This window comes from Stegodyphus dumicola, chromosome 8 (assembly GCF_044657685.1).
Source record: "Stegodyphus dumicola isolate Sdum_Otavi_A_Nest chromosome 8, ASM4465768v1".
NCBI classification, from domain to species: Eukaryota; Metazoa; Arthropoda; class Arachnida; order Araneae; family Eresidae; genus Stegodyphus; species Stegodyphus dumicola.
In genome coordinates, this window is record NC_140775.1 from 143,501,432 (window position 1) to 143,524,939 (window position 23,508).

Here is a 23,508-nt window from a genome sequence, read left to right on the forward strand (position 1 = left end):
GTACAAATGGCTTATGTTTTATTTTTCTCCAAGAGGTGCTACCGGAATTGCTGCAGGATGTTCTGGCTGTCGTTCGTGATTGCATGTGGTTCCAGCATAATGGTGCACCAGCCCATAATCACGTGCGAGTCTCAATTACTTGGATGGGACATTTCTGGGCCGATGGATTGGCCGTGGTGGACCCGTTCGATGACCATCCCGTTCGCCAGATTTATTCATCTTGGAATTTTTTATTTTTTTTTTTTTATTATTTTTTTTTTTATGGGGCCATCTGAAGAGCATCATTTACGAGACTGACCCACTGGAGGACCTTGTTGCATGACTATCCATTGCAAATACAAGCGTGCACGAAATGCCTGTCGTTTTTCAAAATGTTCATCAATCCCTTCTGCGATGTTACCCAGCATGTATTACTGCTGCTTGTCGCAATTTTGAACATTTATTGTGAATACTGTATTGCTAGAAAGAAGCACTTTGTGTTGATTTTGTACATAAACACGTTTTCCTCTTGTGTTGTTTTTTTGCGTTCCTGTCTTAATCTATTAGTTTACGTCCTACATTCCTATAAAAAAATGCATGTTTTAGTACACTCCACCACCCCTCCAAGTTTGTCCCATGATCTATGAAACACCCTGTACATTCAAGTGGTTAGCACTTTAAAATTATGATACTAGAAATGGAGTGAAACTGTGTGTGCCTTAAATCATATTTCAAAGCAATTTTCACGCATTTAATGGCATTTATTTATTTATTTATTATTTTTTTATTTGTAGAAATCTAATAATACTCATTCAAACAGCCAGTTGTCAACTCTACTAGAGACAGCTAGTGGGTTTTATTTGCAAGTAAGTATTTTCACCCATTCCCAAAGAGGTTGCTTTGGTTTTTGTTGAACAAACCTTTCATTGTATTTAGTATATTTATCTGTATTTTGTCTCTGTACTAGAAAAATTTTAAATAAGAATCCTCTTTAATCTTTGTAGGCAAACAAGTACCATACTCGATTTTTTTCCATTTTTGCAAAAACAGTCACACAAGTTCACAAAAATAATTGACAAACAAAAAATTCACATTCAAAATAGCTGAAATTTTGATTTGATGTTATCAAATAATACCCAAACAAATTCCCCCACTTCGGTTGATTCATGCTGCCATCTACATATTAAGAGTAGAAACGTTTCAGACAGCATTTGTATATAAATTTTGTAATTTGGGCTGTACATAAAAAAGTTTTTATCCCCCCCCCCAAAATCTTGTATTCCTTCATATTTGTAAGATGGAGTTCTAATTTTAATTTCCTGCCGTAACTTTTCTGTTTAATTTTGTTAGTTCTTTTTCTGTCTTAAAAATAGTAAATGCTTATAATAAATCTTGCGATATAAAATTAAACTTTCTAATGTGATTTTTATAGGATAACATTCATATCATACCTTAGCCAATCACAATAATAAAATTTCTGAATTGAAACATGAAATTAACTAATCAAAATGAAGTGAAATCATAACTCGATCAGCATTTATTTGGAAAGTGTATGTACTTTCCAAATGAATTTATTGTTTGTTCTTCACTTCTTTTTGCCCTGCCAACTTGTTTTTGCTTTACTTGCTTCCTTAAAAAAGCATTTTGATTTTCAATAATAATAATAATAAAAAAAATCTGTAACTGGCCTTTATTTATGAGTACTAAACCTATTACATATGCTACATATTTGTATATGCCTCTGTGCAAATATTTAATAGGCAGTATCTCGCATGTGAATTTTTTTAATAATGATAATTTTTTAATAACATTTTCTTTGATGAATTGGCTGGAATTATGTCTATTTTCATGTGTGAATACCAATTTGTGAATATTTATCATTTTTATTTCTTTTAAGCTTCTTCAAAAACTTTGCTGTGCATATGATATTGATCTCCCATGCCATCCAAGAGACTCAGTTTATGGATTGACAAAAGGTAGTCTTTTTTTCTTTAATAAAGTAAATATTTTATGTAATTAATTGAAAATTCAAGTATTACATTTGTTTTATGTTCTTGTTTTATTTAATATGTTACTTTATATTGGTTTTAATATTTTTATATAAATGAACCTTTTTTTTTAAAAAAGAAAAATTATTGTTTGGTTCAGTGCTGGTTAATCCTGACATCTTAACTAGCTTTTGTGTTAAGAAGTTAAACAACTTTGAGTTTTGAAGACTATTGATGTCGTATTTAGAAGACAAGGCTAGTAGTGATTAAAGGTACTGAAGAGCAAATGCATGCAAATTTTTCATTTTTCAGTACCAATCACCATCCTCAGATTAAATTTATACATATCTTAAAAATGTTTAATTTTTAAAACACTTTGTTAATGTGTACTTTTTATTTTCATTCATGTTCTAGAAATTGTTTTTGATAAATCTTCAAATATTTTTATTTTTTGTATTAGTAATTTTCAACATCTTTTTGAAGAGAAAGATGTAATTATAGGAAAGTCATTGAAGTAAAATGGGTAATTTTATATTATCTGCACCCATGTTTCAACATGGAATTGCTGAGTTTCTGGTGTATTTTTTTAGTATACCTATGAAAGTAGGTCACCTGACACAGGGTGCTTCGTCAAAAAAGTCTATCAGATGTGAAAACACTGCTGTTCGAGTCCTTCGCACAGCAGTGGTTTTTTGTAAAATTTTCTGTTTAACAAAGGAAATTTTACCGACAACCATTCCTGGCAGAAGTGTAGGGACAGTTATGGCTGAAATCCTAAAGTACAATGTAAAAAGAACAAACAAGCATTTTTCTTAATTTTCAAAATTGTAATGAGTTTGCAACTTTTTATGAAAATATTGATAATCAGAAAGTACTGTAAAATGTTATAATAGAATCAAAATATCTAATTATTGATTTTAGAAATTATTTTTGTTAGAGTGGATTAGTCGATATCCTGTTGCTCATCAGCCACGTAAATCTTCTCTTCTGTACATTTGTCAGCATTGTCTTGTGCACTTGGGTGATATTGGTAAGTATCTCTATATGTAAACCTCTTGCATTTATTATTTTAAAACTTTAAGTATTTTGTTCCATAGATTCAAAAAGTGTGTAATAATGATCTTGTGGTTGGATTTTTGTTTATACTTGTTAAAATTAAATAATCATCGTTTAAAAAGGTTAGGATGATTATTCCCCCTCTTCTCTGTGTTATTTGTTAACATATTAAAAGTAGAGTTATTATCCATCAGAATGATACGAAGGAAGATTTTAAAAAATGCCCATTGAAAGCTGTTGAGATTAAATGAATATTATGCCAGTCTTCACCTATCTAAATATTTCTTCCTAAAGTTGTGTCCGTTACTTAAGTCTGCGAAATAGCTTTAAGTGGTAAATAAGCCTATGTAAAATTCTTGATTTTTATGAAAAAGCTGTTTGAATAATTCTCTACTGCTTGATCTCTATAAACCCATTTAAATGTTGTGTTCATACATTATGCTGCTTGGATAATATGAATTAGCTTCGTGTAGTTCTTTAACTCTCATTTAAGGAAAAGAAATTTTATTTTGGGCTTTTGATTTTTATTTTAATGTTTAATCCTCTAATTGATCAGGCCATATGTATATATTCTGTCTACCGGAAAGTTATATCCGTTTTATGACAACAGTTTTCAACACGTAAGCACATGTTTATTTGCCATATGTTCGGCTCTCTATTTTTATTGCTTAATGCATACATATTGAAGTAGAAAGTTAACTAAAATAAAGTTGGTTCACGTTAGTCTTAAGTGTAAAGCGATAGTGTACCCGTGGCCACTGATAAAGTTCATTTACGCCACTGTATTTTATACGAATTTCAACAAGGAAGAAATGCTACAGAAGCATGCCGAAATTTATTGAAAGTGTTTGGTGAAGGTCCAGTTTCTGATAAGAAGATGGTTCGAAAAATTTGAAACAGGTGATTTCGAACTTTATGATAAGCCACGTTCTGGGTGGTCATCTTTGATTGGCGACAGTGTTGTTATGACCATGTTTAAGCAAAATCCTTTTCTGACAACATCGGAGATCGCAGAAAGGCTTAATTCAACTCAGCAAACCATTTCGAACCATAGTCAGACGATAGGATTGGTGTGGAAATATTCAAGATGGGTGCCATATGAATTAAGTCGGAAGAATTTGGATGATCGAGTCGTCATATGCATGTCTCAGCTTGCTCCGAACAAAATGAGGCTCTTCTTGAACCAGATGATAACTGGGAATGAAAAGTGGATCACCCACGGAAACATTGTAAGGGAAAGGACATATTGTGAATCCAGAAAACCTAGCCCTCCCACCTCTAAACCAAATTTGACTCTGAATAAGGAGAATGTTGTGTATATGGTGGGGCATTCGAGGACCAGTACATTATGAGCTTTTAAAACCAAACAAAAAGCTCAATTCGGAGAGAAGCACTGTCAGCAATTAGAAAATTTAAAGACAGCAGTCCAAGAAAAGAGGCCGGCAATTTTCAACAGGAATTACATCGTACTGCATCATAATCATAGCAGGCCACATGCTGCTTTGGGGACTCGTCAAAAAAATTGCAGAACTAGGCTGGGAAATTCTGTCAAAAATTTTACAAAATTTGTTGAAGGGCAAAAAATTCAAAAATAAAGTAGATATCAAACAAGCACAGCTCAATTTTTTTCATCAAAAGTTGCATCATTTCTCAAAAATGGGATACACAAATTGCTCTCACGCTGGCAAGAAGTCATTAATAATAATGGCAATTATATTATTTTAATAAAGCTTATTGACGGTAAGAAAAATTTGTATTTTGTTTTTTTTTTCCAAAAATGGACAGAACTTTCCGGTAGACTGTATATATGCATCCTAGAATATTTTTTGTAAAGCTTTTAAGTAAGTATATGTGCATCTTGAAACATATCCAAGAAATTAAGGCAGTATATTAAAAGAAAAGAAATCGAAATATAAAGTACCAGAAGCATTTGGGTGTTATAATCAGTATATAATTCGTATGATATATGTGACTGGGTTTCCAGGAGATGATTGTACAGACACAGTTAATTAATTATTTAATTCAGTTGAGTACACTGATGGCTATTTACAAATGAAGTATTACAGTGTAAACCGTTTATCTTTCTTTTATTACACCACATTGTCATTTTCTCGTGACATCTTTCTTTTAATGGCATCAATAATCTCTTCTTTTTCTATTCACCATGCCTCTTACTTCACTCTCTATTGCCAATTGTGATGTTGCAATCACCCTCCTGTTACTCACACTTGGTTATATTAATGCTATAGTTCTCCTGACAATGATGAAAATAATTAAATAAAAAAAGGGGGGAGTTGTTCATCTGTGTTTCTCTAGATTGTCTTTAAAACGCTTTGAGGGGAGGAAAGAAACATGTTTCCTCCAGACCAGATGTCTCCAAACTACGGCCCGAGGGCCACATCCGGCCCGCGGACAGATTTTGTCCGGCCCGCGGAGAGCTAGCATACTTGAAAACTCCTTTTAGAGAACATATTTTTTATAGCAAATTTAGTTTACTGAAATATTCTAATTTTATGTTAAATAATTATTAATATGACATCTACATTGATATGGTCATGGGCTAACTACTCATAACATTGTTGTAGGCTTATTGTTATTGTTTTTGTGATAAGTTGGATAAAGAAACACAGAATTGTAATGAGTAAAGACATGTATAATATGCAGAAAATTTAACTTCAGTATATAATAACTAACAAATTATTGAAATGAATCCAACTAACATTTTATACATTTTAAATAAAAACATAACTTATAACAAGCATAATGACATATGAAATACTAATGAGATTTATGTAAATGAGATTTTCCACTGACAATAGTTTGTAGTTGTGGACTAATTTTACTTGTACCAATTATTAAAAGAGATTTAAGATGCTCATCAGTTAATTTAGATCTGTAAACATTTTTTGTGTACTTCATTTTGGAGAAGGTCTTCTCACACAAATAAGTAGTACCAAAAACAGAAAACAGCCCACGAGCAAATTTATGCAAATTATCAAATTGTGTCAGTGGAAGACTCTTATAAAATTCCAACAAAGATGAGTTTTGATATATGTTCTTAATTATATCACTGCACTGTAGATCAATCATTACCATTTGAAGTTCCGGGGCTAGGGTTTCAATGTCAGTATCAAAAGGATTCTGAAAAATCTTAATTTGATTCGCAATGGCATCAAAGTCCGAGAAACGAATATCAAAATTTATTTTCAAAGCACTCAAAGTTTCGATTGCAAAATCGATAGGAAACTCAGTCTCAGTGGTGTGGCTGAATATTTCACATGTTTTAAAATGTAAAAAACATTTACTTCGTAGTTGTGATTGAAACAGTATCAATTTCTTCCGGAATGATTTGATATTAGTGCATAAATCAGGAAGATGCTGGTTTTCTCCTTGCAATCTCAAATTCAGTTCGTTCACATGTTTTGTCAAATCAACATAGAATGCTAACTTCCACAGCCATGCATTGTTTTGTAATTCAGTAAGAGGGCGATGCTTTTCATTCAAAAAAATTTCGATCACTGCTCGAAGTTCAAAAAAGCGCTGAAGGACTTTCCCACAACTAAGCCAACGTACAGCAGTATGATAAGGTAAGTCATTTTCTCCAATCTCTTCAATAAATTGTCGGAATTGTCGGTGATTCAGCCCAAAAGATCTGATAAAATTAACAGTTCATATGACTGGTTTCAGAACTTCAGACATATCCAAACATTTTCCGCACAAAGACTGTTGATGAATGATACAATGTAAGACTAATGGTTTTGAACCACCGTCATTTTCTACAGCCTTTGACACAAGAGCGACCACTCCTTTATCTTTCCCACTCATGTTTTTGCCTTCATCAGTTGTAATACATTTCAAGTTTTTCCTTCGAAGGTTCTTTTGATTAATGGCCATTTCAACTCCTTTAAAAATATCTGTACCAGTAGTTGTGCCATGAATACTTCTTCATGCACTTCATAGCTTTTATCTACTCCTCGAATATAAATCAACACCTGAGCAGTATCTGACACATCCGTTGACTCATCCAAGGCCAAAGAAAAACACTCAACATGTCCATTTTTGTCGAACAGTTGAGAAGATATATTTTCAGCGATGTTTTCTACCCTTCGAGCCACAGTGTTTGCTGACATACTGACAGTTTTTAATAAATTTACCTTTTCAGGGCATATTTCTTCGGCTACTGCAATTATGCATTCTTTGATCATTTCTCCATCGGTGAATGGTTTTCCACGTTTTGCAATTTCAAGAGCCACACGAAAGCTGGCACGAGTTGCAGCCTCTTGTTCAGTTTTGAGTTTTATAAATGAAGATTGCTGCGATTTCAATCCGCGCTTCATAGCTTTGAATTTTTCTGTCCGCAAACTTCCTGTATATTTTGAGTAATTTTGAAAATGTTTTGTTTCATAATGACGTTTAATGTTATATTCTTTGAGAACGGCTATGCTTTCATTGCAAATCAAACATAGCGCCTTGTTACTGGACTCAATTATGAAATACTGAATGTCCCACTGATCTTTGAATTTTCTGCATTCACTATCAATTTTTCGCTTCTTTTCCATACTACTAAATCACACACAAAAGCAACAATTCAAATCAAAATACTGTTACAAAGATGTCTTAAACTTAAACACGAACAAACACGTTTTAAGGAGGTACGCACTATTTTATTTCACAACAGTGTCATAGGAACTGACTTCTGTACGTGCTATTAGCGCCATCTGTGCCATAGAAGGTACTACCTATTTCCGCTTGTGTCCACCATATGTCGTGTCACGTTACTCCTCATGGCTCGTACTCTACGACTAATCTAGAAATTACAGATAATGACAGGAAAATTAATAATATGCAGTGTTGCCGTTTTGCGGACTTTAGTCCGATTTGCAGCCTTTTTTTAAACGTTGCGTACTTTTTCGGACTTTTTTTTTCATCAGTGGACTATTTCACTTTCTACCACCGGCAACAATGATAATATGGTTTTGGCCCGCGGAACTTACTGGAGTAATCAATATGGCCCTAAGACTGGAAAGTTTGGAGACCCCTGCTCCAGACCATTTTAAATGGACTTCAGAAGCGTATCTGGAACATCTTGGCGAAGGGAGGAAAATTACCATTTTAATAAATCTTGTATATGTATAAAAATTCTATGTAGAGGGGAAAAAAAAAAAAAAAAAGAGGGAGAAATATAAGCTATAAAATAAATGAAAAACCATACAAAAGGAGAAAGTGTTGGATTGAAGAAAGAGGTATTGAGTATTTTACATCTGTTTGAGTGATACATAGTTCTAAACAAAGAATTCGGTTTAGAGAAGTCCGTGGTTTCATCATATCAGCAGCTGGGGAAGTTTAATTAGTGCTTCCATGCCAAATTTCTCTACTTCACAGAAGTCATTTGGCTTAACACTTGTGACTTTATAGGGACCTACAAATTTTGAATGGAGTTTTGTTTTGGTTCCATGTTGAGTTCATTGAAGAGCTACTTTTATCACCAAATTTGTATATGATCGGTCACTTGTAGCTCTTGCTATAGTGATGTCTGTTTTTTCTTTGAATATTTAGAATGTTTCTCACTTCATTATGCAATCTTTCTTTCTTTCTTTTTTTGGGGGGGGGGTAAGGTGAACTAGAAATGCTCTTACTGAAAGTTGTTTTATATTGACATCTTCTTTATTTTCCATCTTTATGCCAGAAAGTAGCTCAAAGATTGAAAGTGCTGGTTTGAGAAGCAGTGCTATTGTTGATTCTTTGAACAGAGGCACAACAGAGGCAACATTTTTAAACCATATTTTTGGGTTTTTATAATGATAACTTGGTTAGTACAGGAGTCCAAATACAGTGCATGGCTTCATTTTGTCCTCTGCATAGAGTGCCAGTAGTTATTGTTGCATTCCAATATTCTTGTCATGATTCCTGATTCTTAAGTGCCTAAAGTAGAGATAGAAAAAAGTGAAAATGCAACTATTAAGTTTAACATAAATTCAAAATTATTTCTTTTTTGAGAATGAAGAGTTCATAAAATATTACATCAAAAATATCCTTTCCTTTTTTGAGATATAATTTCTTTTATTATGCGGTACTAAATTGTATACAAAAGTTTTTGAAGTTTTGTGAATTTTTTGATGATTTTTTTAACAAACATGATAAAATTGATAAATATCATTAAAATGATGGTAATATATTAAAATTATAATAAGGAATAGCATTAAAATAAAACATTTATTTTCCTTGTCCTATTGTAAAATAACATTACTTTCCATTTTGGGAACTTAGAAATATTTTGATTTAAAAAAATAAATAAGATAATCAATGTGATGAAACACAGTTTCTGAAGCACTTCTTAGGAAAGGCAAAAAAAGCTACTCTAGTTATTTTAAAATTAATTAAATTTTTCTTTTATATTTTTTCACTAAAATTTTTTTTTCTCGTGTAGTTGTTTCAGAATATTCAAAAGTGTATCAATTTTCTATTAAAAATTCACTTATCACTTTCCTTTTCTGAATTTTATTATTGAAAAGACTTTTTGCTCTTACATTGCTTTGCAGAGATAATTTTTATATCTTGCACCTCTGAAAAGGTTTATAAGGATTTGAAAGCAAGATTTATAGACATATGGTTAAAAAAAAAAGTCCCTAAATGAAAGATGTTTTCATGGTATTAGCACATAATTAATGTTTTTTATAGGAAAATTGGGATGAATTTCTTATTTTTTAGAATATTTTTGAGAGAACACTGAAAACAAATTTACATCTCTATTCCTCAATTTACAAGGAAGATGAGTTCCACACAAAACGGTGTAAATCGAAATCTTGGATTTTTGCTATGTAAAACCATGTAAAACGAAAAGCACACTAATAACATAAACATACATACTTTTGTTAACATAAAACAAAAGTAAGACATCTTAAAATAAATAAAGTTATACTTCGTTTTTAAAATTATAAATATATGTAGGTAATAGAAGTACATATTTAATTTATTTTGGATTAGAAAAATATAAGATCATTCAAAAAATAATTATAAGTTTACTGTTATCACTTTCATGAACTATTAGTCTTTTCTTCTTGATTGGTATGATGTCACTTTCATCATTTGAGCATTCTTGATAAGATTCTGCTTCAATGGTTGACGAATTAACGAATATCTCAGATTGACAAGTCTTTGTAGTGAAATCCATAATTAACAGTTGGCTAGGTTTTTCCCTAAATCTTGTAAACCTCCTTATATTGATTTAAGCACTTACTAAGCTCCCGTTGGAATCGGAGAGCTCATTCAACAACATAACTCGAATCATTCTTTGATAATGATTATAATCTCTGATAATGGTTTAATGAAAAAAGTGTATAATCTTGTACTTTTTCAAATGTAATTCAGGCTCATGAATATGCTGCCTTTAAGACTTCTGTTTTTCCTGAGATGAATTTTTAACATTTAGATAAATACTGCTCTTTATTGCATTCATTACTATAATTTTATAAATACATTAATTGCATATCTTTATAGCACGTTATAGAGGTCAGTCACTTCAAGCTGAAAACTTTTATCGTCATGCTGTAGATTTGGTACCAAGCAATGGTCAGTTTCATTTTATTTAATTACCTTTTAGCAGTTTTACATTAGGAAGATATATTTCACAGTATGTATTATTCATGCATTAATTTTTTTTTCACTCTTTAAATAAAACAAACAAATCATAGGTCAGCCATATAACCAGTTGGCTTTGTTGGAAGCAGCTAGTGGAGAGAAACTTTCGACTGTATTTTTTTATGTTAGAAGTTTATCAGTTCAACATCCATTTCCATTAGCTGCCACAAACTTACAAAACCTCTTTTCAAAAATGTCTTCTGATGGGTAAGATTTTGCATTTTAGATATCTAAATTATTCTTTAATCTCTTCATTTTCTAGTTTTAGTAAAAATTGTTTTAATTTATCAATTATTCATTATACGTTCTGCTTCATAATATCTACATTTTTATTCTTAGGAGTTGTCCTGATGGGAAAAATCGTATGACTGCATTTGAATATGTGACGGTGTTCTTACAGTTTCATGCAGTTGTTCACTTAAATAATGGTAAATCTGAATACTTTAAATGTTTTTTAAAAATAGACATGCCTGTAATTTAAAAATTTTTTTAAGTAAAATAGTTTTTGTGTATTTTCATAGTGAAGAATTTAACTATGCTTAGTAGTAGAAGGTGAAAATTCTTTGGGAGAAAATGGGCCCTTTCTGACTTAGTAGTCTGATAAGACTCCTATGTGAATCTTCATTTTCTAGCCTAATCTTTCCGAATTACCGATATCGTATTTATAGAACAGTATAAAACCTGCCAAAGCAAAATCTTAATGAAAATAAAAAATTTATAGATTTATATTATTTCTTTAACAAATAATTGATATCATGTTAAATTAATGAGTGCAGAATAGTGAATATGCTTTTAATATTTTGTATTAAGACTTTATTTTCATTAATATTTTAAAATTATAAAAATGTAATTGCTTGGAAAGTGACATTGAAAAATTCTCTTATTTATACTCATGATACTTTGATAAAATTTTTTTAAGTAAAATAGTTTTTGTGTATTTTCATAGTGAAGAATTTAACTATGCTTAGTAGTAGAAGGTGAAAATTCTTTGGGAGAAAATGGGCCCTTTCTGACTTAGTAGTCTGATAAGACTCCTATGTGAATCTTCATTTTCTAGCCTAATCTTTCCGAATTACCAATATCATATTTATAGAACAGTATAAAACCTGCCAAAACAAAATCTTAATGAAAATTAAAAATTTATAGATTTATATTATTTCTTTAACAAATAATTGATATCATGTTAAATTAATGAGTGCAGAATAGTGAATATGCTTTTAATATTTTGTATTAAGACTTTATTTTCATTAATATTTTAAAATTATGAAAATGTAATTGCTTGGAAAGTGACATTGAAAAATTCTCTTATTTATACTCATGATTTTTAAAAATCCTTTTAAGTAGTGCAATAATTTCAAGTTGACTGAAGTGTTTGAAAACTGGAGAATTGTTGATTATTGTATTCTGCGAGGAAGAAGGATCATATTTGGAACTGAAAAATCATCATCATCTGATGACCTCGTGTCACATATTAAAAAAATAATTGGAAGCAATATTCACAAAGCAAGCTTGATATTTCTCTGCTGTGATAACATAAAAAATTGGACCTTGATATGAATAAGAAAATTTGCTTCAGAAATGTGAATTAAAACTCGTCTGTTTTGCTATTTTTGTAATTGTGTGCCTACTTTAAGAAAATGAATTATAAAGCGATGTACAAGTAATTCATGGGAGTATTTCCTTCATGTAAAAGTGTTAAGTGTAAAAGGCAATAAAAATATAAATTGCATTCTGATGGATAGTAGAAAATAATATTTTAAAAGCTTTGAAAGAAAAATAATAAAGCAGTATAAAAAAATTGAAAGAGCTTTTCAAATGTGCAGATTATTTAATTACAAATTTTAGTAGTAGCTTTAAAAAAACAACCTATTTAACTCGAAATCAAGTAGCTTTAAAATGTGAAATATGTGAATGGGGTGGCTGATTTGCATTTTTTTTTCCATGTGTAATGCGAGTGGATACGAGCGAGTTTCCTTTAAAAAGTCCTCTACAAATGCATTCTTTCCTATAGGCAGACAGCTTTTGCTTTGTTCCTTAATCAAATAACCTAACCTAACTTAATCTTAACAACTACTCAGTTGAAAATTATTGAATATGAAATATTATTACATGTTTTAAATATTAACATATATATATGAAGAAAATGTGAAAAACATCGCAAAGAGAAAAAGGGATAAATAAGAGGGAAATATTTTGACAAAGTCAAAAACTCTTTTGTTAAAGAACTTAAAACTGTTTTATGTTTAAAAAAATGGTATAACTATGAGCAACATCAGTGTAATTTTTATGCTCTTAATTGAAAGGAAAATTAAGTAAGTATACTTTTTACAAAAATCCCTGTTGTAAGGTTTGCCTTTAGTTTAATCCCTGTGCTAATTCTTTTGGTATATTCCATGCTTATGCAGTTGCATTAATACTACTGACAGTTAACAAAAATGTTCTAGAAGTGAAATTGTGGATTTATTATTGCCTTTTAACCCATTTTCTTTACCATGTATTCTGTTTTTGACACCAGAAAAGTTTATGCAAGTGCTAATTTTAATCACCTCTCTGTGTCTCCTGCCAGCGGGAAAAAAAAAAAAAAAAAAAAAAAAAGCAGCAGCAGCTATGACGTGCATTTAAAATGGAGTCCAGCGTCTGAAAAGTTGCAAACAAATCAATTCCTTCTATGGCTTACCATACAAACTCAAAATTAAATTTAAGAGAGCAAAGAAATATATATATATATATCCAGAAAAGCGGTATTTATTTAACATGAAAAATTTGCAGAAATTCACGGTTGATCTTTACAATATGGTAACTGGTAGTTTGGCGACATTTTGGAGGCGATAAAGGTTACTACCTGGGACTTTGGTAATAATGTGAGCAGTACTCAGTTCCGATTACACATTATTTTGCGTGAGGGAAATGAGAGATCATGGGATATGTCATGTGATATTAATGGACGAATTACAGTTCTTTAATCGGAAAAGGGGGGAAATCGGAAAAAAATCTGGAAATTTTGTATTTAGCTTTATTCTGTGTTGTGTGAAACAGTGTTGGTTAATTTTATCCCATGGCCCTAACTAAAGTGAATTCGAAATGGGTATTTAGGCATTGTGATAAAGAGAAGTTTGCTTTTTATTTAGCGGAGGAAGTATGGAGGAAAAATTCGCAGAAAAAATCTTTCAATAATTTTATTGAATGAATTAGAAAAGTGTATCCGCCACATAATCAAGATTCTGAAGAAGATTAGGTAAGTTAGTATTTTTAATTATTTGAGGATATTATTTTTATGCATTGTTCTAAATGTAAGGTGGAAAGGAATTTGGTATTATTGGGAAAATTGTTATTAGCAATGATTTAGTTTAAAGTAATTAGGATTGTAAGGTAATTTTTATTAATTTAATGTATGTGCTCATTTATATTTTAAGTAGTGTTTTTGAATTTTATTATATTTTAATGAAAAGATAGTTATTTTGTGAATTTTATGTTTGTAGGAATTTGGTATACGTTTTAGTTGAAGTAAACGTGCATGGAAATAATTTAAATATCTGACACTAAGTATTTGTAATGGTTGCGGTATGAATTCATTGGTGACGTTTATAATATAATAGATGATTTAGAGGTTAATAGATGATTTAGAGGTAAAAGTTTTTGGATATTTTATTTATTTTATATGTGGAAATGTTCATATTTGGAAAGGGTAAATACTTTTTCGCGATCAGGTAATTTCATATATGTTCTTTTTACCGGGTTTAAAGATTGAGAAAATTGTCATGTATTTTCGTGAAATTTTTCTAATTTATGAGAAAAAAGCAGTGTACATGGATATAGTGAAGAGTGTGCTCAATGCCATTTTTGTGCAATTCTGGGATTTTTTTTAAGTAAAAATAAGTCGACGTGTACATAGTTTAGTGATATTTTAATTAAATGATAGTTATTTTGTGAATTTTATGTTTGTAGGAATTTGGTATACGTTTAAGTTGAAGTAAACGTGCATGGAAATAATTTAAATATTTGATACTAAGTATTTGTAATGCTTGCGGTATGAATTCGTTGGTGACATGTATAATGTAATAGATGATTTAGAGGTAAAAGTTTTTGGATATTTTATTAATTTTATATGTGGATATGTTCATATTTGTAAAGGGTAAATACTTTTTTGTGATCAGGTAATTTCATATATGTTCTTTTTACCGGGTTTAAAGATTGAGAAAATTGTCATGTATTTTCGTGAAATTTTTCTAATTTATAAGAAAAAAGCAGTGTACATGGATATAGTGAAGAGTGTGCTCAATGCCATTTTTGTGCAATTCTGGGATGTTTTTTTAAGTAAAAATAAGTCGACGTGTACATGGTTTAGTGATATTTTAATTAAATGATAGTTATTTTGTGAATTTTATGTTTGTAGGAATTTGGTATACGTTTAAGTTGAAGTAAACGTGCATGGAAATAATTGAAATATTTGATACTAAGTATTTGTAATGCTTGCGGTATGACTTCGTTGGTGACGTGTATAATGTAATAGATGATTTAGAGGTAAAAGTTTTTGGATATTTTATTTATTTTATATGTGGATATGTTCATATTTGTAAAGGGTAAATACTTTTTTGTGATCAGGTAATTTCATATATGTTCTTTTTACCGGGTTTAAAGATTGAGAAAATTGTCATGTATTTTCGTGAAATTTTTCTAATTTATAAGAAAAAAGCAGTGTACATGGATATAGTGAAGAGTGTGCTCAATGCCATTTTTGTGCAATTCTGGGATGTTTTTTTAAGTAAAAATAAGTCGACGTGTACATGGTTTAGTGATATTTTAATTAAATGATAGTTATTTTGTGAATTTTATGTTTGTAGGAATTTGGTATACGTTTAAGTTGAAGTAAACGTGCATGGAAATAATTGAAATATTTGATACTAAGTATTTGTAATGCTTGCGGTATGACTTCGTTGGTGACGTGTATAATGTAATAGATGATTTAGAGGTAAAAGTTTTTGGATATTTTATTTATTTTATATGTGGATATGTTCATATTTGTAAAGGGTAAATACTTTTTTGTGATCAGGTAATTTCATATATGTTCTTTTTACCGGGTTTAAAGATTGAGAAAATTGTCATGTATTTTCGTGAAATTTTTCTAATTTATGAAAAAAAAAGCAGTGTACATGGATATAGTGAAGAGTGTGCATAGTGCCATTTTTGTGCAATTCTGGGATGTTTTTTTAAGTAAAAATAAGTCGGCGTGTACATGGTTTATGTGTATGTGTTATTTTGAAAAACGTGTAAGGAGTATAATATTGTGCACTTTTTCCCAATTTTGCAGTGAATATTTGTCATGATTAAGCAGTTTTGTTTGATAAAATTTCTAGCATAAATGTAATTCGGCTAGTAGATTGTTGGAAGAAGTGTTCAGTAGATAAAAAGAAAAAAAACATGTCTTTACTTCGCGAAGAAAAAATGGCGGCGGGGGAAAAAAAATAGAGGGTTGCTGTAGGAGAGTTGGTTGCCAAATTTTCGCCAAAAAATCGCCAAGTTACCATAATGTAAAGATCAACCGAATTCACAATGTATTTGCTATAAAAAATAGTGTGTTGATGCGTATGCAAAAAAGACTAAATATTTTCAACAATAAAGTTAATTTACTTCTTTAGTTAAAGTATGTTAAGAATTTTGTTGAAGTATATAAGAAAGATTTCAGTTAAATATGTTATGCTGAATTTTCCAAAAATCAGAATGTTTGTTTATATCTGAAGATGAACACATGTTAAGCTGTTACAGCTTCCTGGAATTATACAGAAATATGGAATAAAAAATTTTAGTTTCTTGAAAACAAATATGTAACATTGATATTAGTGGGAAATGTGATATTTTGCTGACTGGAATACATGGATCACAATAAAATTTTATGCATTTATTAACCCATTAACCATATAATAATAAATGTTAAATTAATTATATATAACAGAAATTTACACCAAAAATAAATAAATTAATTAAAAAAAGTGCTCTTACCTGTGGAAAAATTGAATGTTGCATTTACACAATGTCAGCAGAACAAAAATATGGATGTTTACTGAGTATGGTTGTACTCGTGCAAAGTTTTTTTTTGAGTGAAGCTCTGGATTACTTTTTAGTTGTATAATGTTTCGTAAATCTGCAAATCACTTTACGTGTATTTAATTTAATATTAAAATTTACATTAGATTTCTTTTACAGATACAGATTATTTTCACTTGAAAGATTCACGCACGAAAAGCTACATTACATACTTAACAAACTATAAACAGTCTGGCTGTGGCATTTTTTATAACGAAGTCTTCTATTATCCTCAGACATTATGATAAAATGTCCACCATCTCCATACAGTGGTTTAATGAATGTTGAATTTACTAGGTCTTCCTGTTGCTATTTCTAACTAACTCTTCACTGTCAGTGTGATTTAGCAAAGGAATAATGCAGTCAATATCTGAAATTTAAAGGAGACCTTTTATTTCCAGTAATTAGAAAGTCATGATATTTTGCATGCATTTGTCAAGGATACATCAATGTAATTAGTAAATATTGGACACCACCATTTATTACCACAAACTCTTATTCTGTAATTGGCTTCTAAAAACGTCCCATAAATTGACTATCCCATTTTACCATTGTATTGTTCAATAAGATGAGACTGAGATACAAAAATATTTTTCCTTTGCATCCTTGAATAGTGGGAAACAATTTTTATAGGCTGAATTTTTCCAAATGTTGAACCAATAGTTTCAACTGAATTGTCGTTCCATCGGAAAACAAAATATTTGGTTTTTCACTTCATACTGGAAATCATATTTTTTTCTGTAGCCTTTTGTCTTCTAAAACCTTTATTTTTTAGATGACAGAAAAGGTGATGGAAAAAAGTATCAAAAGTAAATAATGTGATTGGAGGAAGTTTCAATAACACTGACGAAATTTGGCACCACATTTCCACCAAGACCAACTTCTTCATGTTGTGATAATTTTGGAGCTGTTGAGTTAGCTGAATAAGTATCAGAATGAAACATGTAACCATCAGTGCCAAAGTCCATGCTTTATATCCAAATCTTATAAGTTTTCTTTTTAAAAGGACTGTCCGTCTTAACTGAATGTTTGCCTTGATAAGGAATCATTTGTTCATCAATATTCAAATCGTGGGAAAATACAGCAAATTGTTTCAATTTTCTATTTACCAAGTTTAGATTCGGTCTCACTTGTATATAATTAATCAGTGTTGTCAATTTGTGAGCTAAATGCAAATTCTGCAATGCTAGAGATTTTAATTTACTATTTAATTTGTAAATATTTGAAATATTATTATATTCTCAGGCACAAACAGCAGAATTCTGTTAATGCACTAGTTTTTAAACTATGAAGCTGGAGTGCAATTTAATATTCAATTATATTTGCTGTTATTTAATTCATTTGGTATTTCTTGCAGTCTGAGCTAAAGATGAGATGACTATGCCCCTGTGTTATACACAATGTTGAATTCATTTGGTATTTCTTGCAGTCTAAGCTAAAGATGAGATGACTATGCCCCTGTGTTATACACAATGAGATTAAACAGGTGTTTAGATTAAGTGACATTAGGTTTATCTTTCAAGCTGAAGTGTCAAAACAGTGCTGGAATTTTAAATGCTGAGTAGCTGACTTAAATAGCTGAAAGTTAAGAAGATGCTTTTTTTTTAATGTTAGGCTATTCATTCGAAAACTGTTGTATTGCACGATAATCAACCTCCCATCAGTCAATAACCATTTTGTGGAAACATTCTGTCCTAAAAATGAGTACGTATGCTTGGTCATTCCACGTGTTCACTAGATTTGTCTTGTTGAGGTTATTTTTGTTCCTCAAAACTCAAGTGTCCTTTCAAAGGAAAGTTCTTCCTGTCTTGGAAGAGATAAAAGGATTGTGCCAATGACAGACCTCTACATGCCATTTCTTTACTTACCTCTCATACTTATATTAAGACAGAAAATTGCATCAATGTAAATTCTGCAATGTTTCTCTATTTTTTTAATACACTCTGATAACTTAATTGCTATATTGTGAATATGCACTAAAACTTCAATTACTTGAACTTAGAATGATTTTTCACAATTAAAAATTCAAAGGTTAAGCCAAAGTGAATATCAAGATGTACTGTTTTAAGTTGATATCAATTCAAAGTTGAATTTTATTATTTGTTTTTTTAGAGGTGTGATCCATCAATTTTGGCTTATTGAAACTTGACTGTATTTGAATTGATTATTCTGTTTTTCCTATAAAAGCAAAAATCTTAAATTAAGTTTAAGAGTTTGAAGCCTTTGATCATATCTCATCTTTTATTAAAAATATAAATTTTATATTAAAACTCTTACAAAGAATGTTTCAAACAGTTAATTTTTCTTCACATTATAACAGATAACTTAAAAAAATATTCTCTTCAGTTTGCCATTTACTGGTCTTCAAAATTTCAAAATTATCCATATTATATGACTTAAAATATTTGCACTGGATATTAATATTAAATGACTAGGTAGGATAGGATAAATGCTGGATTCCGTTGATCAAAAACGTTTGGTAGATGTTTCATTTCCTATTATTTGGCAAGCATGCTTTAACCCTATGAGGTTCGGTGCATAAAAAATGTTTGTTTGGAAAAAATAACTTTACACATAATTAGCCCCTAATACAATGTTATTTCATTGGAAAAAAAAAAAAAAAAAAAAAAAAACCTTGTAAACCTTTAAGGTAATTCATGACGTGGTGTGATACCTATTGTCCCACCACACATCTAGAGCAGTAAAATGGCATCTTTGCTTCAGCGTAAATTCTAACATGTTTATCTAAAGTGCTAGTTTCAGCAACTAAATGAAAAATGCAAGATATAAGAAACGTTTTTGAATAATTATCTAGGAAATATTGATCATATTCACAAAATAAAAAATATTTTTTTCAAAAACAAATTACATAATTTAAAAAAAATCCCTCTGTACGACTTTTTAGACATTTTTTAATAATTCATAATAGATTTGAAACAGTGAAGGTTTTCGCTCCAGTACTTTATTTGCTACATGTTTGAAAAGGAAGATATTTAGAAGGCCTTCATGTTTATTTACATTTCACCTCTCCTCTGCTCAGGATATTTTTCTATGTGAATCACTCTCACATATCCATTCAGTATTCAATGACATTTCATGTTACAGAGTTATATTTTCATTTCTTTTGGAAATATATTAAATATTTTTCAAGTTTTAATATTATTGCAATTTATTAAAAATATAAATTTGCATTATCAACATATAAAACGAACATGATACTTAAATTAAAAAATATTTGAACGGTGCTGCCATCTAGTAGCCGCAATTTCTACGTGCGCGGTGGGACATATTTGGTCCCACCTTTTAATTTCAACCATTCTAAGTTAATCTACATGAATTCAAATAATAATTTTTATTAGAAATGGAAACTTTCACGTAAAAATATTCATTCTATCACCAAAAGTTGTTGTTCAGACAGTTTAAATTGCATTAGAAATTAAAGAAAAAAACTGCTTCAAAATTAGACCTGCAAAGAATATTTATTTTATATAAGGAGGTTAGAATAGAAGGAGGGAAGGTTCAACTCAAATGGTGAAGCTTGGTGGCCATGTTACTGTTATCGCTGTGACTTGTGCAAGGTAATTGCAACATTTTTTTTTCCCCTTTTCCTTTTGAAGCATGTCAGCTTGTGTTGCATATGGATGCACGAATATATTTTCGAAAAAAATTCCTGGAATTACTTTTCACTAAGCATAAACTGAAATCATTTAATTCACATAAATCTGTTTTATTTTATTAATATCTATTTTCATGTTGTTATAAGGTTGTTGGTTGTGAAAAGAATCTATTTAAAACTTTCATTAAAAAAATGCAACTTGTGACTATCTTTTTAGATAATTATCTGCTATTAATTTCAGGTTAAAATTATTTTAAACGATTCTTTAGTAAATTATAATATTGTGAATATATCAGAAATATCACTTGTTAAAGGACAAATTGCAAAGTACACCCAACAGGCTGCTAATAAAACCTAAACAAATTCTTGAAATATACAGAAACTTCATTTTTAAAGGCTTTAAAGGCACTTGCATTTTTTTAAAGGCACTTGCATTTAGATTTCGAACTAGTTCTTAATGATTTTCTGTACGTAGTTAATTAAGAATATTATCTTTATAACTTTAAAACAAAAAACTAACAATAGTGAAGGATTTCATTATAAATTTAACATATTTTTACTGGAAAATACATGCACAGAACAGCTTAAAAACACGTACGTTTCACTGCCGTAATGCAATGTTTTGAAGTTACAAACATGGACACCACTTGTTCGGTGGAGTTTCATTCCCTGACAGTGGAGGAAACTGCGAACCTTCCCTCCTTCTATTCTAACCTCCTTGATTTTATATTATTTTTGTGAATGAATACTACTAGTGCTGCCATCTGTTACACATTTAGAGAACTAAAAGGTACAGTTGTATGTATTTTAAATAGAATTTTGCAGCTTTCATCTGGGAGATAAAAACTGATAAAAAAAGTGGGACGACTCAACTGTTGCCCCTCAGGATTAACTTTAAGTTAGTTTGCAGTTAAAATGTCTTGAAAATAAAAATTTAGCCTTTATGAAAAATGGGACTAAATGACTTTAGGTTAAAATTTTAAAAGAATTTGGTAACATAAAATTTATAGAAATAAACTGTCCGGAAAACTGAACACTTTGGCATCACATGTGTATTGAAAAGGAATGTTTCTGAGACTAAAAAATTAGAAGAAAGAGTGTTAGTTTACAAAAAGATGCTTCATATAAATTACGTGTTCAAGAAAAAATCTCTGGAGGTTCAAATGATATTTTATGAAGTTTTCACTCAGTGCAATGCATCAAATAATCCAAAGAATGGGCCTGTACTGAAGAAATAACATCGCAAAGGGCAATTTTTTTGCACTGAAGGGCTTTATAAGTTTGAATTATGTTGTTGAATGTCATATCATATTATAAATGGAAAATTCAAAGATGTCTCAGTTTATTGAAGATTCATGAATTTATCCAAAAATGTGTAAGGATATCGGTTAAAAATGCTTTCAGTGTTGATGAAACTAGTTTTTCCTTTCTACTTATGCCTTCAAAATACCTAGCCTAAAAGACATTCAGTATAATGGGCAAAATTGCTTCATTATTTTACTCCTACCAATTACTTGATGAAACAGAAAGTGACACCTTTATTGATAGAATGTCAAAGAAAACAAGTTGATTGAAAATTAAATATGGTAACTGAGTAAGTGAATATAGTGAATAAAAAAGGGAAAATGATCACATATGTATTTGTAGAATGCCTCAGTTAGTGTTAAGTTTTTTTTTTTTTTTTTTTTTTTTGAGACAATGAGCCATTAAAAAGAAAAATGTAAGGCATTAAGAAATAAATTTATTAGTTATAGTTAATTATTTTTATTTATTTATTTGCATAATATTTAGTCTTTTTTATGTTATGCTGTTTTATGTTTTTATGTTATGAATATAGTGAATAAAAAAGGGAAAATGATCACATATGTATTTGTAGAATGCCTCAGTTAGTGTTAAGTTTTTTTTTTTTTTTTGAGACAATGAGCCATTAAAAAGAAAAATGTAAGGCATTAAGAAATAAATTTATTAGTTATAGTTAATTATTTTTATTTATTTATTTGCATAATATTTAGTCTTTTTTATGTTATGCTGCTTGATTTGTGCAATTTAAAAAATGAAAAATTTGAATTTATTGGGAAATATGGATAATATTTTAACAAAGTAAACATAGAATGATGAAATTGCGTAAAGCAATGCCACAGTGATAAAACCATGGGTAGTTGTTCGTATGCATATCATTCTAAATTAAAATGTAGGTAATACAACTTTCTCATTCATAAATCTTTTCTTTCTATTAGAAGATATATTAACCGTGCTTTACCATATTTTCTTTTTTAATGCAAAATGTAGTTTTCAAAGGCATAGTGTTGAACATTATATGACAAAGTATTCTTTCGAAAAAAATGCTGTTCAAATAAATGAAGTGGAATTTTTTAAAATGAAAAACATTTATATGAATAAATATGGCTTAAGTACACAATGCAAATGGATAAATAGAACTTATTAATATAACTGTTTGAAGAACTATTTTTCAACCATGCAACTTAAGTAGTTAAAATAATCTAAAAATAAGAATTGTGATTAAAAAGTATAATATGAAGTAAAAATGTGTGCAAGAAAGAAAAAATATATACTTTTTCCCCTTTTTTGTGCAGAATCTATGTGAAAAAGAAATAAAGTTGCTGTAAACTGAGAAGTTCGTAAAATGAATTATTCTTGGCATAAAGTAAAAAGAGTGCACCAAGGGAAATTTCTGAATTACTCATCAAATTTCACACCAGATTTTACAAAATTTGGTTTTTAGTTATACTTTGAGTCATAGTATCGAAATATGGAAGAAAATTAACATGTCATTTCAGAAAAAGTCCAGTGTTTTATCAAAATACATGTGCTAGAACAACACTATTCATAAATCTAATATATATTTTAAGCTGCACTTTTGAAACATTTAAAACGCAAGTTGAATTTCATCAATCAAGGAAGTAAAGAAGCAGATATAGAACTATGTCTTCCCTTTTTTTTGACTCAGTGTACATAATTTGTATTTGCGTATTATATACATATATTTATTTCAACATAAAAGGTTTATCAGTGATATCTATAATTGCTACAGTTTTACACTTATTTTTTAACCTTCTGAGTGGCACAGCATTTTGAAGCTCCTCACGAAAACCTATATTTAACTAGCATTTATTAGCTAAATTCATAAAA

The 23,508-nt window shown here is 29.9% G+C and overlaps 1 protein-coding gene across 3 annotated transcripts in view; it reads left to right on the forward strand.

Annotated features, from left to right (window-relative positions):
* The window catches only part of LOC118181907 (uncharacterized), a 117,296-nt gene that overhangs the window by 16,722 nt on the left and 77,066 nt on the right, over positions 1 to 23,508 (forward strand). For all 3 annotated transcript variants that reach the window (XM_035351139.2, XM_035351140.2, XM_035351141.2), the window contains exons 4-9: positions 774 to 845; positions 1,877 to 1,955; positions 2,905 to 2,997; positions 10,521 to 10,592; positions 10,715 to 10,868; positions 11,001 to 11,089. In XM_035351139.2, the coding sequence (XP_035207030.1) occupies positions 774 to 845; positions 1,877 to 1,955; positions 2,905 to 2,997; positions 10,521 to 10,592; positions 10,715 to 10,868; positions 11,001 to 11,089 (559 nt within the window). The remainder of the gene's footprint in view (positions 1 to 773; positions 846 to 1,876; positions 1,956 to 2,904; positions 2,998 to 10,520; positions 10,593 to 10,714; positions 10,869 to 11,000; positions 11,090 to 23,508) is intronic.